The sequence below is a fragment of the Polistes dominula genome, unplaced genomic scaffold (genome assembly GCF_049000335.1).
Source record: "Polistes dominula isolate Pdom_NZ unplaced genomic scaffold, Pdom_raw_medaka contig_49, whole genome shotgun sequence".
Classification (NCBI taxonomy): domain Eukaryota; kingdom Metazoa; phylum Arthropoda; class Insecta; order Hymenoptera; family Vespidae; genus Polistes; species Polistes dominula.
In genome coordinates this window covers 3,540,604-3,558,152 of record NW_028300914.1, presented here as the reverse complement: position 1 = coordinate 3,558,152, position 17,549 = coordinate 3,540,604, and the positions used below count along the sequence as shown (strand labels likewise).

At 28.5% G+C, this 17,549-nt stretch overlaps 2 protein-coding genes and 1 long non-coding RNA gene across 8 annotated transcripts; 2 read left to right on the top strand and 1 right to left on the bottom strand.

Annotated features, from left to right (window-relative positions):
* LOC107069050 (uncharacterized) lies at nucleotides 1–617 on the bottom strand. The gene is made up of 3 exons (XR_001476076.2): nucleotides 609–617; nucleotides 221–310; nucleotides 1–136 (listed from the first exon to the last, which is right to left on the bottom strand). It is a non-coding gene; the product is annotated as an uncharacterized LOC107069050 (long non-coding RNA).
* Nucleotides 197–6,055, top strand: LOC107069048 (uncharacterized). Of its 5 annotated transcripts, none has more exons than XM_015325984.2 (6): nucleotides 197–330; nucleotides 1,719–1,792; nucleotides 2,076–2,732; nucleotides 2,813–2,971; nucleotides 3,036–4,274; nucleotides 4,353–6,055. In XM_015325984.2, the coding sequence occupies exons 2-6, from the start codon at nucleotides 1,727–1,729 to the stop codon at nucleotides 4,374–4,376; spliced, it is 2,145 nt and encodes a 714-aa protein (XP_015181470.2). In that variant the 5' UTR covers nucleotides 197–330; nucleotides 1,719–1,726; the 3' UTR covers nucleotides 4,377–6,055. The 5 variants fall into 5 exon arrangements, with proteins under 5 accessions (XP_015181470.2, XP_015181471.2, XP_015181473.2 ...); XM_015325985.2 differs by having other exon boundaries at nucleotides 211–321; XM_015325987.2 differs by lacking the exon at nucleotides 197–330 and adding an exon at nucleotides 855–1,070.
* A 1,113-nt stretch (nucleotides 6,056–7,168) lies between these two features.
* mtg (mind the gap) lies at nucleotides 7,169–17,433 on the top strand. 2 transcript variants are annotated; one of them, XM_015325940.2, is made up of 8 exons: nucleotides 7,170–7,364; nucleotides 11,808–11,942; nucleotides 13,359–13,477; nucleotides 14,732–15,169; nucleotides 15,247–15,492; nucleotides 15,600–15,934; nucleotides 16,028–16,214; nucleotides 16,291–17,433. In XM_015325940.2, exons 1-8 carry the CDS (start codon nucleotides 7,325–7,327, stop codon nucleotides 16,561–16,563), a joined length of 1,773 nt encoding a protein of 590 aa, XP_015181426.1. In that variant the 5' UTR covers nucleotides 7,170–7,324; the 3' UTR covers nucleotides 16,564–17,433. The 2 variants fall into 2 exon arrangements, with proteins under 2 accessions (XP_089025882.1, XP_015181426.1); XM_089169756.1 differs by lacking the exon at nucleotides 11,808–11,942 and having other exon boundaries at nucleotides 7,169–7,364.
* The last annotated feature ends 116 nt before the right edge of the window (nucleotides 17,434–17,549 follow it).

Here is a 17,549-nt window from a genome sequence, read left to right as displayed (position 1 = left end):
TTTTTATTAAGAAGTTTTTAAAATTATTAAAGATAATCATGTGAATCGTGGTTTCCCCTACTCTTCTTCTTCTTCTTCTTCTAAATGTACAAATACGATGGACAATGTTCTTCGGCTACGTTCGTGTATGCCACCTCTACGAGAATCTAAGTTTAGAATACGTTTTGGAGTAAGAACGTATTCCCGAAATAACAAGCGAGACTTCTCGGGAGAGAGATACCTTCTGTTTCTCGCATTGGCAGTGTCGTTCCGTGTTGCCATCGTATCATCCTCATCTTCTTCGCCATTGTTGCGCGAGCGCATCGTTCTCCTATTACGAGAGTATATTAAGTATACTTTCAAACATATCCTATATATATATATTTATACATACATAACACACAAACACACACATATATATATATATATATATACAGTAACCGAACGTAATCATAAACTTTATTATCGAACGAATAAAAATGACTACTTTATCTTTTTATTTTCTTTTAAACAAATGTTTCCTCGTTTTTTTTTTAAACATCGTGCGTTTAATCCTACCCCCCTTTTCTTGTTTTTCCAACGAAAGAAGAATCAATTTAAATTAGATTTACTTTTTAACACATACATACATCGTGAACCCCGAATCGAATTAACACTAGATTTACGAATTGAGCCAATTTGACTCATTGAACATTTGATTATTTTATATATTTATAAAATTTAAATACTATTTTTTGAAAACTTATTGGTTTTTAGTTACGTAATGAAATATACGTAAATATTAGTTCAATTCCTTTACTCAATCCTTTATTCAAACAATGTTATTACGTCATTAAAAAATAATGAACAAAACATCCGTAAATCTAGTGTTAATCCTGGTATATTACATAACGATTGAATGTGTATAAGTTAAAACGAGTAAAGGACAAAGTGCATGATATAATTATAAATAAGACACGAAAATAATTAATCGTGGATGTTTTTTTCTCTCTTTTTTTTATTTATTTATTATTATTTATTTTATTTCTTTTTTCAAACGAACAGCTGGAGTTCTTGTTTATTACACACACCTACGCGTATTTATATTTAGGGTAACTGTTCCTAATATGAAACAACACCTAATATGGAACACTATAATATCTTGGCAAGTAAATGACATAAATTATAGGTAAGCTTGCGAAACGTTTTTTGTTATAAAAAAAAAAACAATCATATACTATTGTTAAAACTTGTGTTGAAAATCTTTGATGAAAAGTTTTTTAAAAATTTTCTACAAATTTCCTAAGTGTTCCATATTAGGTATCACATGTATTTAACTCAACGCTTTCTACATTTTATTGCAATAATTTTACAATTAAAATTTGACATAATTAACTATTAACATACATATTAATATAACGTAAATGTATTTGTTTTGTATAAGTTAAGTAAAAACAAGAACGCCATATTTTGTTTCATTGGTCAAAGGGTCATTCTTGTCCTTGCATTGTGAATTCCTTCGTTTTTACGGGTACAACGATAATAAAAATACTGTAACGTAGGGTGTAAAACCTGCATCTATCTTTCTCTTATCTTTTTCTATTTTTATTTTGTCTTTTTCTTTCTTAAATGCGCGCGCGCACTTCTGCGTTAACTGTTTTCATCGTTAAGAGAAAGTAAATAGTAAATAACGTTGTAACTTATAACGTAATACCCCATTTGTCATCTATCTTTTGTTCTCTTTGCTTTGTCTCTCGTAGATGTTCCGATGATGGACGATATCAGCGATAAAAACTCGAACGATGAGAATCCTACGACGGAGGATAAAAATGAGGTAAAAGAATCGGTTAGAATAATGCACATAACCTCAATGTGTTCATCCTGTAACAAACAACAATATTTCGGCTTAATGCCAGTTAAATGAACAATACATTTAACGTTATTTTTCTATTAACGATTTCAATTAAATGATAATCGACGTATGATCATCGATGTCAAAATATATGTTGAAAAAGTCAGTTTAATGTGCATAATTAAATATCCGTCAATTGGTTTAATATACGTCAATTTCAAAATTCGTCATTTAATTTGAATTTTTGTTTTTTTTTTTATATTAGGTTAAACCGATTGATCGTATAAAGGAAAGGAAACGTCCTAAGGAAGAAAAAAGTAAAATGAAAAATGTCAAAAAGACTGGAGTACATCTTTTAGAAACTGTCAACGATGTACAAACTTTGAAAGAAAAGTTGGATGTTATGTCTAAAAAGTACTCCGATATGGTAGACGATAACAAAAGATTGTTGTTAAATTTAAAACAATCGGAGAAGAAGGTAGTGTTGTTGTTGAGAGAGAAAGAACAGTTTCAAAGCGAACGTAATAAAGCTCTTTTAACTAGGAAAAGGTTAGAGAATTTATGTCGTGAATTACAAAAACAGAATAAAACTGTTAAAGAGGAGTGTTTGTCGAGACTCAAAAAGGAAGAAGAGAAGAGAAAAGAACTCTCTGACAATTGTAAAAGTATTTTGGCTCATATTAATCAGCAAATGAATTTAACTCATGAAAAAAATGAGAAGATGCAAGAAGAAAGTTTAGAAATGAATAAATTATTTAAATCTTTGTGCGATCAAGTTGCATTTAAGGAGCAACAACTTATGCAAGAACATTTGCGTACAAAGAATGAGCTTTATGTAGCATGTAACAAGTTGGAAGAGTATAAAATAGAAGCTACGGTAGAGAAAGAAGTTTTCTTAAGAGAAAAACAACAGCTTTTGCTTGTAAGTAATAAATGTCTATTCTTATTATTTTTCTAATATAATTGAATAGTTATTACATATATGAATCTTTCATTTCTCAGACAATAAATGAATATCGAACAAGAATTGATGAATTACAAGCAGCAGAAGCTGCTATGAAAACTCAGCTTGACTTGTATACCAATAAATATGACGAGTTTCAAAATTGTCTTAAAAGAAGTAACAAAGTTTGTGGAGAATTTAACGAAGAGATGGAAAGGGTTAGTAATTACTTAACATTATCTCCTTAATATATTTTATATATTAATATTTCATTTTATACAGATGTCTAAAAAAATACTTACCTTGGAGAAAGAAACATCTTTATGGAAACAACGATGGGAGCAGAGTAACACGGTCTTTGTCGATATGGCATCTCAAAAACAAGCAAGAGATTTGGAATTGAAAAAATTAAAAGAAAAATTAGCTTTGTTACAAAACTTGTGTAGAATATTTCAACAAGAAAAAAAATCTTTGGTTGCACAATTGAATGAGAAAAATGCTAAGACCAATAACAATTCGAGTAAAAACGACGAGTCTCCCAAAAATAGCAAATCTAAAGAAAAAGATCATTCGAAGAAAGAATCTATATCATCGGAAAGTAATAAATCTAAAGAAAAAGATGATCATTCGAAGAAGGAATCTACATCATTAGAAAATATTAATGAACAACTTGCTCCAACAAATGTAGTTGTATCAATTGAACAAAGATTAGAAACGGAATCTAATACAAATTCCACGACTGAAAAGAAACATGAAATAAGTGAAGATGAAGAAATGACTAACTCAACGATACAGAATTGTTTACTTTCTTCTGAACCCTGCTCCGAGGATATGGATTCTTCTTCTCAAGAAAATAGAATAGAAGGACAGGAAAAAATATCTTCTGACGTAGAAATGGTAGAAGAAAATAGTTCACAGACCCAATCAAGTATAGTAGAATCATCTTCCGTTATTAGTACTGAAAATATAAATGAGAATGAAGTTGTAGAAATGGAAAATGAGGAATCAATAGAACGGATAAGTAACATGCTGTGTGATAACAGTACAACAGAAATTAAATCTAGTTCGGAAAATACAATAAATGAAAGTACAGTACAAATATCGATATCTAAAAAAGAAGCTGTTGAAACAGAACAGCAAGATACAGAAAGTAGTAACCAAGAAAACAGTACTGAGAAATTAATCGATAATATAGAAAATAAATGCACTGATGTAGCTTTATCTGAAATAGAGACAGAGACTACGATAGAACAAGATAGAACAACTAATTTGTCGGAAGAAGATGTAATTGACAAACCATTAGACTTATCTAATGTTGAATTAGAAATAAAATTAGATGATAAATTAGAAGAAATGAATATTAGTGTAGAAAACATTCAAGAGATTGAAAAGCCTGAATCTGAAATAATAAAAGATTCCACAGAAGTGAATCCTAGTTTAGAAAAGAAAGTTAAAACTGATATGCCTTGTTCTAAAGAAGATAATAAATCAACGAAGCAAAATGTTACGACTGCAACTAAGGTAATATTAATTTTAATTGAATATAATTATTTGAAATGTTATCAAAGTATTGACCTTAACTTTGCTATTTTATTTTAGAATGTAAGAAGAAAGAAGAAATAAATAAATGATAGGAGCATTAGAATTATATTTAAGATAGAATCAAGCAAAACTACATTTTTATTTTTTATTTTATTGGAAATGATGCTGAGCTATCACAAGATTTCTGTTTCATTATTTTCAAATGGAGGAATATCAGATAAGTGCATGTCTTCTTTTTTAAGTAAGATATTCAATGAGAATCAACGAGGTGTTTAGAAATTGTATCATGGAAAAAAAAAACGATTTTACACGCTTTACAATTCTACAAATATTTTACTTGATAATTCATATTATTCGTATGATACACTGTACTCTCTTGAATTATAAAATGAAAATGATAGTGTGGTCGTTGATAGAATTATTTATAGAGAGATATATTATAAATAGATAATACAAATCTATAGATTTATACGTCACATTGACAAAATATGATAATGATCGTAGCATAGCTCTTGCGTTTTTTACATTTAATCTCATCAGCACGTACGCAGACAGTTACTGCATGTAAAATATTATATATTTTTCTTTTTAATTTCAAGAAAACACTGCAAATACCGAATTATTATTTTATTCCTAACAACATGTTTTCAGTGTTTACATGTTAAATGTATCATCGAAAAGTTCTATATCGATATTTCATTTAAAAATAATTATTAATTATAATTTAATAGAAAGTGTTCATATCAGTATCCTGGACAAATTTAGGCTGCCCGCGAACGTGTTCAATCTTAACACGAAAAGATGTAGTTTTGCAATTTTCTGCACGAAAACAAAAAAAAAAAGAAAAAAAAACAATATTTTCTAAATGCTACGACTTCTATTATAATTGTTCATTTATTCTAATAAAGATTTTTAAACGTAGTGTTTTAATAAAAATATTGAACTATAAAACACGAGATTTCATTTGATCAATATTTGATTGAATATTTCAAAGATTATTTGCCGCACGCGAGTATAACAAATTATTTTTAATTAAACATTTGTTTTTCCTTTTTTTTCTTAATGTTATTTGCAATCATAGTTTATCTTTAGCTTTTGACGAGATCAGTTATAAAAAGTTAAATCATCTTTTAATATATATATATATATATATATATATATATTATAATAAAAATAGAAATATATCTTAATTTTGTAATGTTTCAATTAGATACACTGTTTCATATGAATAATTTACTTAAGTAAGTAAACATACACGCATATATCGTGTAGATAAATCTTAAGACCATTAACGAAGCAATAGAAAGGTCGATGATCGAGGAAATAGAGAAAGGATTTGTTAGATCGGATCGACAAAGAGAGTCACGTAGATGATGCAGTAGACGAGCCTTGACCTACTTATATACGGTTGACCTTCATATGGTCAAGTACATAATGACATCTTCCAGAATCCTCATAGTAATCATCCGGATTAAATGAAAGTGGCTATGATCTATCGGCACTCATCGTTTGAAACATATTCAATTGCAATTGATAGATCGTCTGCAATCATCTTAACTGATTCGCAATAATTCAAGATATATTTTATGTTTCACTATCCTAGAGTATCTATTAACCGGTTATTTGTGAACAAGATATGATAAAGTTCTATCATTTCGCGTAAAAATAATATGTATGTACTTTGTATCAACATTTTAATGTTACATCAGTTATGTTGCACTGTAGATACTATTATAATTGAGTAAAAATATTCGAGTTCACTTTTCGAACTATTTCTACTTTCTCCTCAGAGGCGTTTAGATATTATTATAATTGACATCGTTTCATTAGTATGTATATAGGACAACATACTAGTTTTTTCTTTTTTATATTCATTTTTTGGTACATGGTACATCAATCGATGTTCTACTTATATTTATAAATATGTACGATCATCATTAATATAAATTTATATGTTGATTTGATTAATAATTAGAAAAAAAAAACTTCGAAATAGTAATGAAAGAAAAAAAGAAAGAGAACATTGAAGAAATCGAGTTTGATAAATTAAATAATTTGATAAAAATAAAAGAGATCATTGGACTTGACCGGTTGGTCCACCGAGTCCACTACCAGCAATTTGTTTTTCTTTTTCTTTTGGAACATACGCAGGAGGGTCCCGTTAACGCGCGTGTTACGTGTGAGTGGGTCACCGGTACCATGCCAAGTTTTTTTACTTATGGTATAGCTGCTTCAATGTACGTACCGAAGATGGGAATAGATTTTTTGATCATACTGAGAGAAAAAAGAGAGAGAGAAAGAAAGGTTGAAATATTCTTAATGTTTAAAAGATTACATGCGTATCAAAATCATTAATTATTATTCGACCTTGTGCCTATTTTTTTTTGTTTTGTTGCAATTTCTAACGAGATTTTATATAATGTCAAAGATGTTCGATGATTTTGATTTGAAATCATGTTTCGAATGTAAATATAAATGTTAAACGTTAGCAAATTGTACATAATGAAAAATCAATGGGATTTTTTTTAAATTATTATTTCTTATTAACGTTCGATTTCGATTGGAAAATATACATCTATATATAATATTGAAGAGAGATTGTGAATGATTATATATATATATATATATAAAATACAGAAATATATTGTAGAAGATAATTATTTTTATTGTTGTTAAAAAATATAATTTGAAATGATTGTGAAATGATATATAATTTGTAATAGATCGTTATTAAAGCGATCAATGACGAACGATGTCTACTACGATGACTACTTTCTTTTCTTACGGCCCTGGATCGACCGGTTGTACTCTGAAAGTATCTCGCGTGTGCTTACCTTTGAAAGAACGTATTCACGAGGTTTCAGTTTGTCTTCATCCATCGTACCAGCGTGAACCCGATTTTTCGTCCTTGCGCGAGTAACATCCTTTCGTTTCGATCGAAGGACGAAAAAAGGATCGTCCGGAAGTTCGATAGAATATTTTTGTCAAGTTCAACAACCAATTTTTGGGTTTGTAATAATTCGACGATAATGAAGATTGCTGTTACCTTGTTTCTTTTTGTCGTCGTTGGTGAGTACAAATAATTTATCGATGATATCTCAATAGTGTACATTTTTACAAATGTTTACATACATTTTTTTAAAGCTTGATTCGAAAACATTTGGATTATTCTTTTTATTAAAATTGTCTTAATTAATATAAAATAAATTTTAAGTAATTTATACTAGTGAAATTAATATAATTTCATTCAAACAAAATTATTAATAAGTTTTCGAATTAACTTTACTTTAGATTTGTAATTAATTAATTTATCATTGATCGATAAATTTGTAATATAGTAGTTATATATATATATATATATATATATATATATATATATATATATATATATATATATATAAAATATTGTAAAGACATTTTTGTAAAGTATTATAATATACTTTATTTTGGGTTAGTTGGTAGGTTTTTGGGGATCTTTTGTAAATTTGGAATTCTGTGCTATCGAATCTCGATACTTCTTACTACATATTGACAGAAAATGCACTGCTCATTTTTTTCTTTCGACTATCAATAATTTATTAATAACTTATTATCTCTCTATCTCTCTTTCTCTCTTTCTCTATCTTTTTATTTCTCTTTCTCTTTCTCTTTCTCTATTCCTACTTATTTTTACTAATTATTTTGCCTTTCAACTTTGTATATAAACGGGAACAGATTTAGGAGAGGGAAACAGGATCTTAAAGTTTATGGGAAATATCCACATTAATAAACTCCATAATTTTTTTTTTATTTAAATCATTTCATACAAATATATAATTTTGCAATGAAATAAAAGTAAACGCGAAATTTAAAATAAGATAATAATATAATTAAACTTTTCTTTTATTAATTAATGTAAAATAATTATCACACGTTTGAAATTATAAATAATTAGGGTGATTTCCACTCATTCGTTGCTTTGAGGGTCTTCACATTTTTAAATCCGGCCCTGTATATAAATATACGTACGTAGGTACATGTATATATACATTCACATTTGATCTTTGATAAATGGACGAAGAATCGTTAAGGATCGTTAGCAAGTCATAATTCTCATTGAACAAAATGAAATACAAACGTAATAATAAATTAATAATAAAACTATTAAATGATATTTAACAGGAATATAGATACCCTTTTTTTTTTTTTTAATAGAAAGATTTGTATTTTTTATCGACATTTTTATTTGGAAGAATTATTAATTATTATAGGAGGAAACATATATTAAACAACTAAAATATTTTATATATTTTTTTATTTATATTTTATTATATTTTATTTATATTCTTATTTATATGAAATATAATACACACACACACACACAATATTTTTCTTTAAAATAATAATTAAAAAAAAAATATATATAAATGTAGTTTTACGTTAGACACATGAAAAAGAAAAGAAATTAAATTTAACTTTTATTTTTCTATTTCTATAAATAATATCAGTTCGGTTTTCATTCTGTACTTGTTTATACTTGACATACAATCGTACAACCATTGAATGTAATATTTAATTTTCCGATCGAGAAAGGAATCATCGATGGGGAAAATAAAAGAAGTATCATAAGGACGATTCATGCATCGATGCAGATGAACTAGAAAGTGCAAGAGTATCGGTTTTCATCGGTGGCAAAAGTCAATTCATTGGCATGAGAGATATGAAAGAGAAAGAAGGAAAAAAAAAGAAATAGAGAAAGAGAGAGGGAAAATATAAAACGAAGGGGGACAAGAAGAAAAAGAAAAAGAAAAAAAAAAGAAAGAGAAAAAGTAAGTAAGAAAGAAAGCGAACAAACTGCCATAAACGTCATCGATAGAGAGTTACGTGTATGTGTTGTTGTTGTTGATGTAGTAGTAAGGGAAAGATAGTATATATATATATATATATATATTGATACTTGATTTAATGAAAATTATAGTTCGTTAATAACACTATACCTTCCCTTAGTTTGATCTACAAATAATTGCATAGATTTTTTTTGTTTCTCAAAAATATATAATTTGAATAACGATTAAAATTAATTAAAGAAATAAAGAAAAGAAAAAAATGGTAGATAGAAATATGAAAGCATCGATTAAAGTCATTTTCAAATAAAAAATAAAAAAAGGAAAGAAAAAGAAAAAAAAACAATAATAATATCTTATAATAATAGAGATAAATTATTATAATTCATTGGAACAACTTAGCGAATAAACTTTCTCTTTACGTTGTTTATCGAAAAATCTTGTTGTCACATTTCTTTTTCAAAACTTAAGATTTCTCGTATACGTGTATTATAACGGAACTAATATCCTTTTCTTTTATTAATTTAGCTCAATCTTTTCTTCCTTTTTTTTTTTTTTATGTTCAGTATGTGAAAAAAAGAAAACAAAAAAAAACTGTAACTACCAGGTGTAAGTTTTATAAGCATTGTATTTTATTCCAAAGATTGTCTCATTAGATATGTCTCTATTAGAATATTACCTAGTAATTTATCTACATTTATGTTTTTCATATGACAACAAGAAAAGAACTATAATAGATATTTTACTATTCCAAGGTAAAATTGAAGTATAAGATAAATGAAAGAAGATAGTTAATAAGATCTCGTTTGGAAAACAAGTCGTTCTTGTATTTTAGCGTTTAGCAAACGAAAGTGCAATCATGGTGCATTTTCATCTCAACGATTGTGTATATTAGTATAAACCTTACGTCGATTTCATTCCTTGTCAAATAGGAAAGTAGTTTTAGGTTTTTGTTAGAAGAATAAAGTAACATAATCCATAGAAAACCGGTTAACAGGTGAACGTTTAGTCAGCCATCAAGTGGGTCACTAGGCTAGGACATTGATGACGTACCTTTGATCCGGAATCTGAATATTTTTTTAATGAATTATACTCATTTCTATTAAATTACGTCAAATTAGACACATTGTTTTTCTTCATTCTTGGTTTAATATTTCAGTATATACATTGTATTTTTATTTACGAGATTTCAACGAGTAATAGTTTTACTTTTTTTTTTTTTTACGTTAGTTGGTCAATCAAATTATGTCGACACTTACGATAAAAAAGTTAGTCAGGTTTTAGCGTAATACAACTCTCATATTTTTTATCGAAAATTCCGAAAAATTAGATATTTATTATTACCTAATTCAATTGTATAAATCCCTTAAATTAATAGAATAACAAATAATACTATTGTTATCTATTTTTATAATCAATTAAAATAATATAATATATATAATATTTAATAAGTATTATAAAATATATAAAATATAAATTTATTATTATATTATTAGATATATATAAAATATAAATTTATTTTTATTTAATTATATATAATTTTAAATATATATAAATTTAATTATATATAATGTAATATTATATATAATATTATTATTATATTTATATAATATAATATAATAATAATATTATATATATATAATATTATAAAATATATTATTAATATTATAAAATATAAATTTTATAATATTTTATAATATTTAACGTGATATATATAATATTTATATATAATCAAAAGTTATTATATACTTTTGGTTCAAAATAACATTGTTTACAAATTTCATAAATAATCCAAATTAAATGTACTTATATTTACTTTTTCTTAAACCTACAATTTCATTTCCATTTGTTCGATGAACAATATAATTCAGATAAATTATTATAGTTACTAACTTGTAATTTTTTCATGGACTATTTGTTAAACTCGTAAAATAATTTTATACGATTTTATTAAATGTTCTCGAAAGACAATTTAAGAAAATGTTTTTAATATCAAAGTAAATAATTGCTTATCTACCACGATGAAATACGTGAGAGATTTCTGATAGTATTGTCCTAAGTGGTTAGGTCTTAACCTGAGAAGAATCTCTTCACCTAGACCGATCATCTTGATTCTTCTTAACTGTAATTTCTGATTCTTCGTGCTCGCATCTAACTGTCCGTGTAACGGTAGAACGCGTCAAAGACATTATTGCACGTTTGTGCAATAGAACAACAACAGTGAGTAAAATGAGTAAATGAATAATACTCTCTCTCTCTCTCTCTTTCTCTCTATCATAATTGAAGAAATCATTTTGTATTTTATGGCAATTTGTTGTGGCGAATAAAATCGTGCTACCGTTTCGCGTTTCTCACTTGTTTAATAAAACCCATAGCCCGAATAGAAAATAAATAACCTAATTCAATGGGAGGTAAAAAGAGAAAACTTATTGAAACGATAATTAGAAAAAATGTAAAAATTAATTTTTATTTAACGATACCTTGGGGGAGGGGAGGCGGAGGAGGAGGGGGAGGGGAGGGGAGGGGAGGGGAGGATCAATAGCACAGAACAGTCGTATATTACAAAAATGAAGATAAAAGATCATTTTCTTTCATCTGCATGGATCATCCCGATAAAAAAGAAAGTTTTGTAATTATCATTAGTCAGGGGGATCCATGAAGTTTTTGTTTTCTTCCGATTTGGTTGCAGGCTGCACGTGGCGGGCTACGCTAGGCACATGCGTCTTTCAATCCGACTTCGGATTTGCTTTAAACTGCGCCTTCAAAAAATCCGGCCTCTTCCGGGTACGAAATCTCGGAGGTGTCAAAGGTTACCTTGGCTTGGGTGAGTGGAAAATCTCGATAATCGGATCGTTTGATTATCTTCAAAAAAGAAAAAGTAAAAACAAACGATCGATGTTATTTTTCGAGATTTGTCTCATCGAAAATTCGTCTCGCGAGAATGTTTTATATATTTTCTTCCCCTTTTGTTTTTTTTTTATTTGATAAAAAATGATTTAAATTTTACGAGTAGTTTACTTTTTATTTTATTCGTATACGTAATAATATATTTATTGCTTATCTCACTGGAATAATAAATCCATCGGTTGTGGATTTATTTTTATTTTTCTTTTTTTATTTCATATACCAACGGAGATTTGTATTTGGTTTACGTCAACCGCATTCAGAATCAGCAGTAATAATAATCATCGTTACGCGTTTAACTCGAACAACTACGATGATAGACGTAGAAAGTTAAAATCGTGATTCTTCCGTCATACTATATACATATATATACATATATATATCACAACGAAACGATATTATTTCATTTTCCCTTTGATAACTTACGTGTGCATAAATTTCACGTTTCTAAGAAATTATATACCGATCGGGTCGAACGAATTTACCGGAAAAAGGTGGATATAATATTGCTTAAAAAAAAAAAAATGTAACATACAAATTATTATTACTGTTATGTCATTCACAAATGACAATTGTCTGTTTCCTTATAAAAAAAAAGAAAATAGAAAAATAATAAATAGGATGTTAATATCGGAAGTGAAAGAACTTAACTCGAGTGTGACACTATTTACGAAATGAGATGCATATGATAATGGAAGTCAAGTGTCAATACGTTTTTTAAGATTTCAAACTCAAGTATTTAGGTACATATTTACATAGAGACAGGTACATAAGATAATAAAACATATACATATGTATGAATAAGTGTGAAATGCAGCTGCGTTTATTATCAGGCTCGCGAGTTTACAGATGTTACCCTCTGACATACTTTGATCTTGCTTTTGCAAACGAACGTAAAAAGAAATTAAAAAAAAAAAAAATGCATTTACGGATATGATTTATTCATTACCTTGACTTGACCGAGTTGTGTCGAGAAAAGAATACATAAGTTTCTTACGTTTATTCTACTGTATACTCTTCCGACGTATTAGAAGAACAAGTATAAATAGTAAAACAAAATGATCAAACATTAGAAAATATATATTTATGCAAAACTGTCATTCAAACGCGGATTGTATTATTTGCTTGTTTAACCATTTTTTCATTGTTTATGGGAACACGGTTGTTAACCCTTTCTATACTCAACTTTTCTTTCCTGTCCACAACTTCTTCTTCTTCAAAATCGTTCGATTAATTCAACTATAGAATAATTAAAAAGGGACGAGAATAGAACGAACACTTTAATGTACAAAATTATATTTTCCTTTTCTTTCTTTATTGTCATTTATTCTTGCAGGATTTACTGTAGGTGATGAACTAGGATTTAGGGAATCATTATCGAACGTTGAAAGTGCAAGAAGAAGAAGTGTACAAGCTGGAAAGACTACTGGTCTTTCTCTTGGTTCGACAAATGTGGTAAGAAATAATTAATAATTAAATAAAACTAATTAATCTTTTTCTTAATTAAAATCTCATGTGGTATATTCGTGTTACGAAATCATCTCATCGAATAACCAATCCTATCACGTTATGTACGTTAAATATAATCTAAAATCTTACGTAAATTTACGATAATTTCTCTTTAAAAATAAAATAAAATATTTATACTATATATAAATATATATATATATGAAAAAAACGATAAAAATAAATTCTTAAAAATAGGATATGTCAACGCCATAAAACGACGTGATTAGGCGTAAATCTGTAAGACCCTTCTCTTTTTCCCCCTGTCTACCGTTTACTCCTTTGCAAAATAAGTTCTTAACGAGAAATAAATAGCATCGATAAAACCGTGTTTCGAACTCGTCTTCCATTTCGTAGATTTACAATTTAACACGACATATATATTCTTGTTTGTATGTATTTGTGTACATGTTGTGTTCTTTACTGTGGCGTAACACACGACTACCGCAATTCTCGTTCGAACTTCATTCCTTGTCTGCTTGCTCTCAGAGTTGAATTAATTACATTCATTAACATTCGTGAAACGAGAGAAACCACATATATACATACGCATACACAGAAATACAGAGAAGTATTTTATTTTTATCGAATGTTTTTTTTTACTATCAACTTGCGTGTAATTTTTTGAGTATTTAAATTAAAAAAATAGTACAGATATTAATAGTTAAATATTTCAACAAAATTTGAAATAATTCATTTCTAACATATTTCGCAAGATAATTAAATGTAAGGTGGTTTAATACTCGTTTACGATGCAACTAGAATCGGCCTTGTAAGCAATTGGTGTATGAATGTATCGATACAGCTTCATTCACGTGCGTGTACTCAATTTACGTACTTGATTCTCACCATGTATTCGTAATATTTCTTACGAGAAATATTAATACCATTGAAGATGGATGAATAATGCATTAATAAAGATTACAATCAATGTCCGTTATTAAATAGAACGCTATGCAAGATGATGATCTTTATATGAGATAAAAAGGGGAGTCACGGGGTCGTGTGAAGTCACCTTAAAATTGATTAGAAAAAATATATATGTATATATACGTAATCTTGTCGAACTACTTTCATTCCCCATGATCTTTAGACAGAGGTAAAATGATCAAAGGTACTCGTATGCAATCTCGATTAATACTTTTAACATTTATTTAACTCTTATAATCATAAATTTTGTTTATAAAAACAATGAATAAACAGGCAACAAATCGGAATGACAATCAACAAAAAGCAAGACAAGTCGTGCCACCTTTCAAACCTTTGCCAGTTGGAATGAGTCGTCCAATGGGTCAACAACCGGAACGTCAAAAATTGGTGGTTCAACAAAATACAACGGCACTTAGAACGATAGCTGCACCTTCCTTGGGTACTCACGATGATATGATAAAATATCAGCAACAACAGCAGGAGGCAAAATCGAAGCAACAACAAAAGTTACAACAGGAGGCATTGGCGTTGCAAGTATTGAAACAACAGAGACAACAGCAACAGGAAGCTATGCGTCAACAGCATTTACAAAAGATGCAACAGCAATACAAGCAACAACAATTATTGAATCAACAACAACAACAACAGAAACAACAGATGATGATTCAACAACAAAAGCAGATCCTAGCGATGCAAACTAAAAGGATACAGGTTTGTTGTTTTTATTTTTTAAATAATAATATTTTGAATTTTATATTAAATGTTATTTGTGTGAATTATACGAATAGGCAGCAATAGCAGTAGCAACGACAACGAAGGCTCCCCCAAGTGTCGTAGTTTCATCGATAGGAAATATGGTGCAAAGTGATCATTTAAAACCTGTTTCATTGGCAATGACGTCCGTGACTAGTAACGGGTTACCACCTTTCATCGCCATGCCTCAATCATCTTCCAAGCTTACCGATAGGATCAGCAATAGTGCTACGTTACTTGATGATTCTGATAATGAAGTACCTAAGGATGATTATAATCAGGTATTACACGTTATGAAATCTTAAAAAAGGATCGCTAATTATACGACTAATAAGAAATATATATATATATATATATATATGTATATACCTGGTTTCCTATGATATAGCTTCCGTTACCAGGAGAAGAAGCAGCATCTTCTGTTAACAAAATGACCCTGCTATCGTTGCAACCGATCAGTAATGCAGCCGAATCGTCACTAAGTTTACCATTACAACAAAATGAAAAACGACAATCGTTACCAGCTTCTTTACCTTCGTTAGCACCGATCCAAGGTATGGAAACATCATTGAAAGCTTTAGCTGAGGCAAGTAACATCACGTTAGAAGCTTTAGAGGCAGCTATCCTTTTGAGACAGCAACAACTTATGCAGAAACAGCAGGGACCTAGTAGTACAACCAGTACAACTACAACTACTACAACTATTTCACCACTCGTTAAAAAGTATTTTCATTTAAATATGACTTTTATAATTATAATTAATGTATCATTGTGGATCGTATTTAATGAAAATCATATCTCGTTCTTGTTTTTCAGCAAATACACCACCAATTCAGGTGCTACGAAAGTAATGAACGCACCGAACGAATATTATCCCATTGGATATGATAAAAATTTCGACGATAATTTTGCAAGTCGCGTTGATCTACCCGACACCAGTTTTTATTGCGGTGATCAAAAACATTTCCCGGGTCTTTACGCCGACGAAGATTTGGGATGTATGGTAAATATATATATTAATTTTATAATATATTTAATAATAAATTTAATCAACGATCCATTTCTCTCATTTCATTTAGGTTTTCCACGTATGCGCGTTAACCGATGACGGTTTGATCATGAAGAGTTTTCTGTGTCCTGAATCAACTTTGTTCGATCAAACGATCTTAAAATGCAACTGGTGGTTCTACGTTGATTGTTCATCATCGAAGAGTCTCTATGATAGTAATATTCCAATCAGCAAGAGTTATCAGTTAATGAAGGCACTAGCATTTTTCTCTGCTTACAAGAATCACGATAACGGTACCATTTCTAGCAAGGATAACATTGACAGTGAAGTAACTCGAACGTAATTATTTGTCTAGAATTTAACGCCCATATCCATCATGTGTGTGTTTATAGCCATTAATCTAAATCAAAAAACAAAGGGTCAAGAAGAAACATAGAAGGGCGAGGTAAAAGTAATTGAAGTCATTTTTTAAGTAGGATAATAAATATGATAATGGTCATCGTTGGATTATGTTTATCCATCGATAAGATCGAATGTTTGGATATCTTTTGTATGATTGTTTTTGTATGAGTGTATATATAATTTATTACATAATTAATGGTGCAACGGTGTGAATATTTTTTTTATGTAAATAGTTAATTGAAACTTTAAACAATTGTATTATTGTTAAATATTATATTTAATATATATATATATATTTTTTTCTTTTTTTATTCAATATATTAATTACGTCATTATATAATACTGTAATATTCTCCTAAAGGGAATCGTCGTATTCCTTCCTACACGTGTGTTATCTTCTCTTAATTAATTAATTAGCCCGTACAACTTGCGATTAGATATATGACAGAGAACCAAAAAAAAAAAAAAAGAAAGAAAGAAAGAAAGAAATAAAAAGCGGAGTGACGTCACATTTGAATATTTTCACCATCATTTTAAAACTAAATAATATTTCGTACAGTTTCGCAAATAGATTCGAATCCTTACAAATTAATATTACTATAATGATATATAATAAATATTTGACAGTGACAGATTAACATCGAAAGAAATTGCAACGTCGGTAAACTTCATTGATACTTGAAAAGCGTCATTTAAAATCGTATCATTTTTCTCGTGACCTTTTAACATAGACACAATGATTAAATGATTAAGCCACTACTGTGAGTAAACGTAGAAAGCATCTTTTACTAATAAAAAAAAAAAAACAAAACATACGACTTGTTGGAAGACTGAATATTGCATCGCGTTTAATTCGATTCGCGTGTAATTTCTTTATCTTACTTTCACGATCGTTGAATTTTAAATGCATCGTTGGTTAAAACTAAA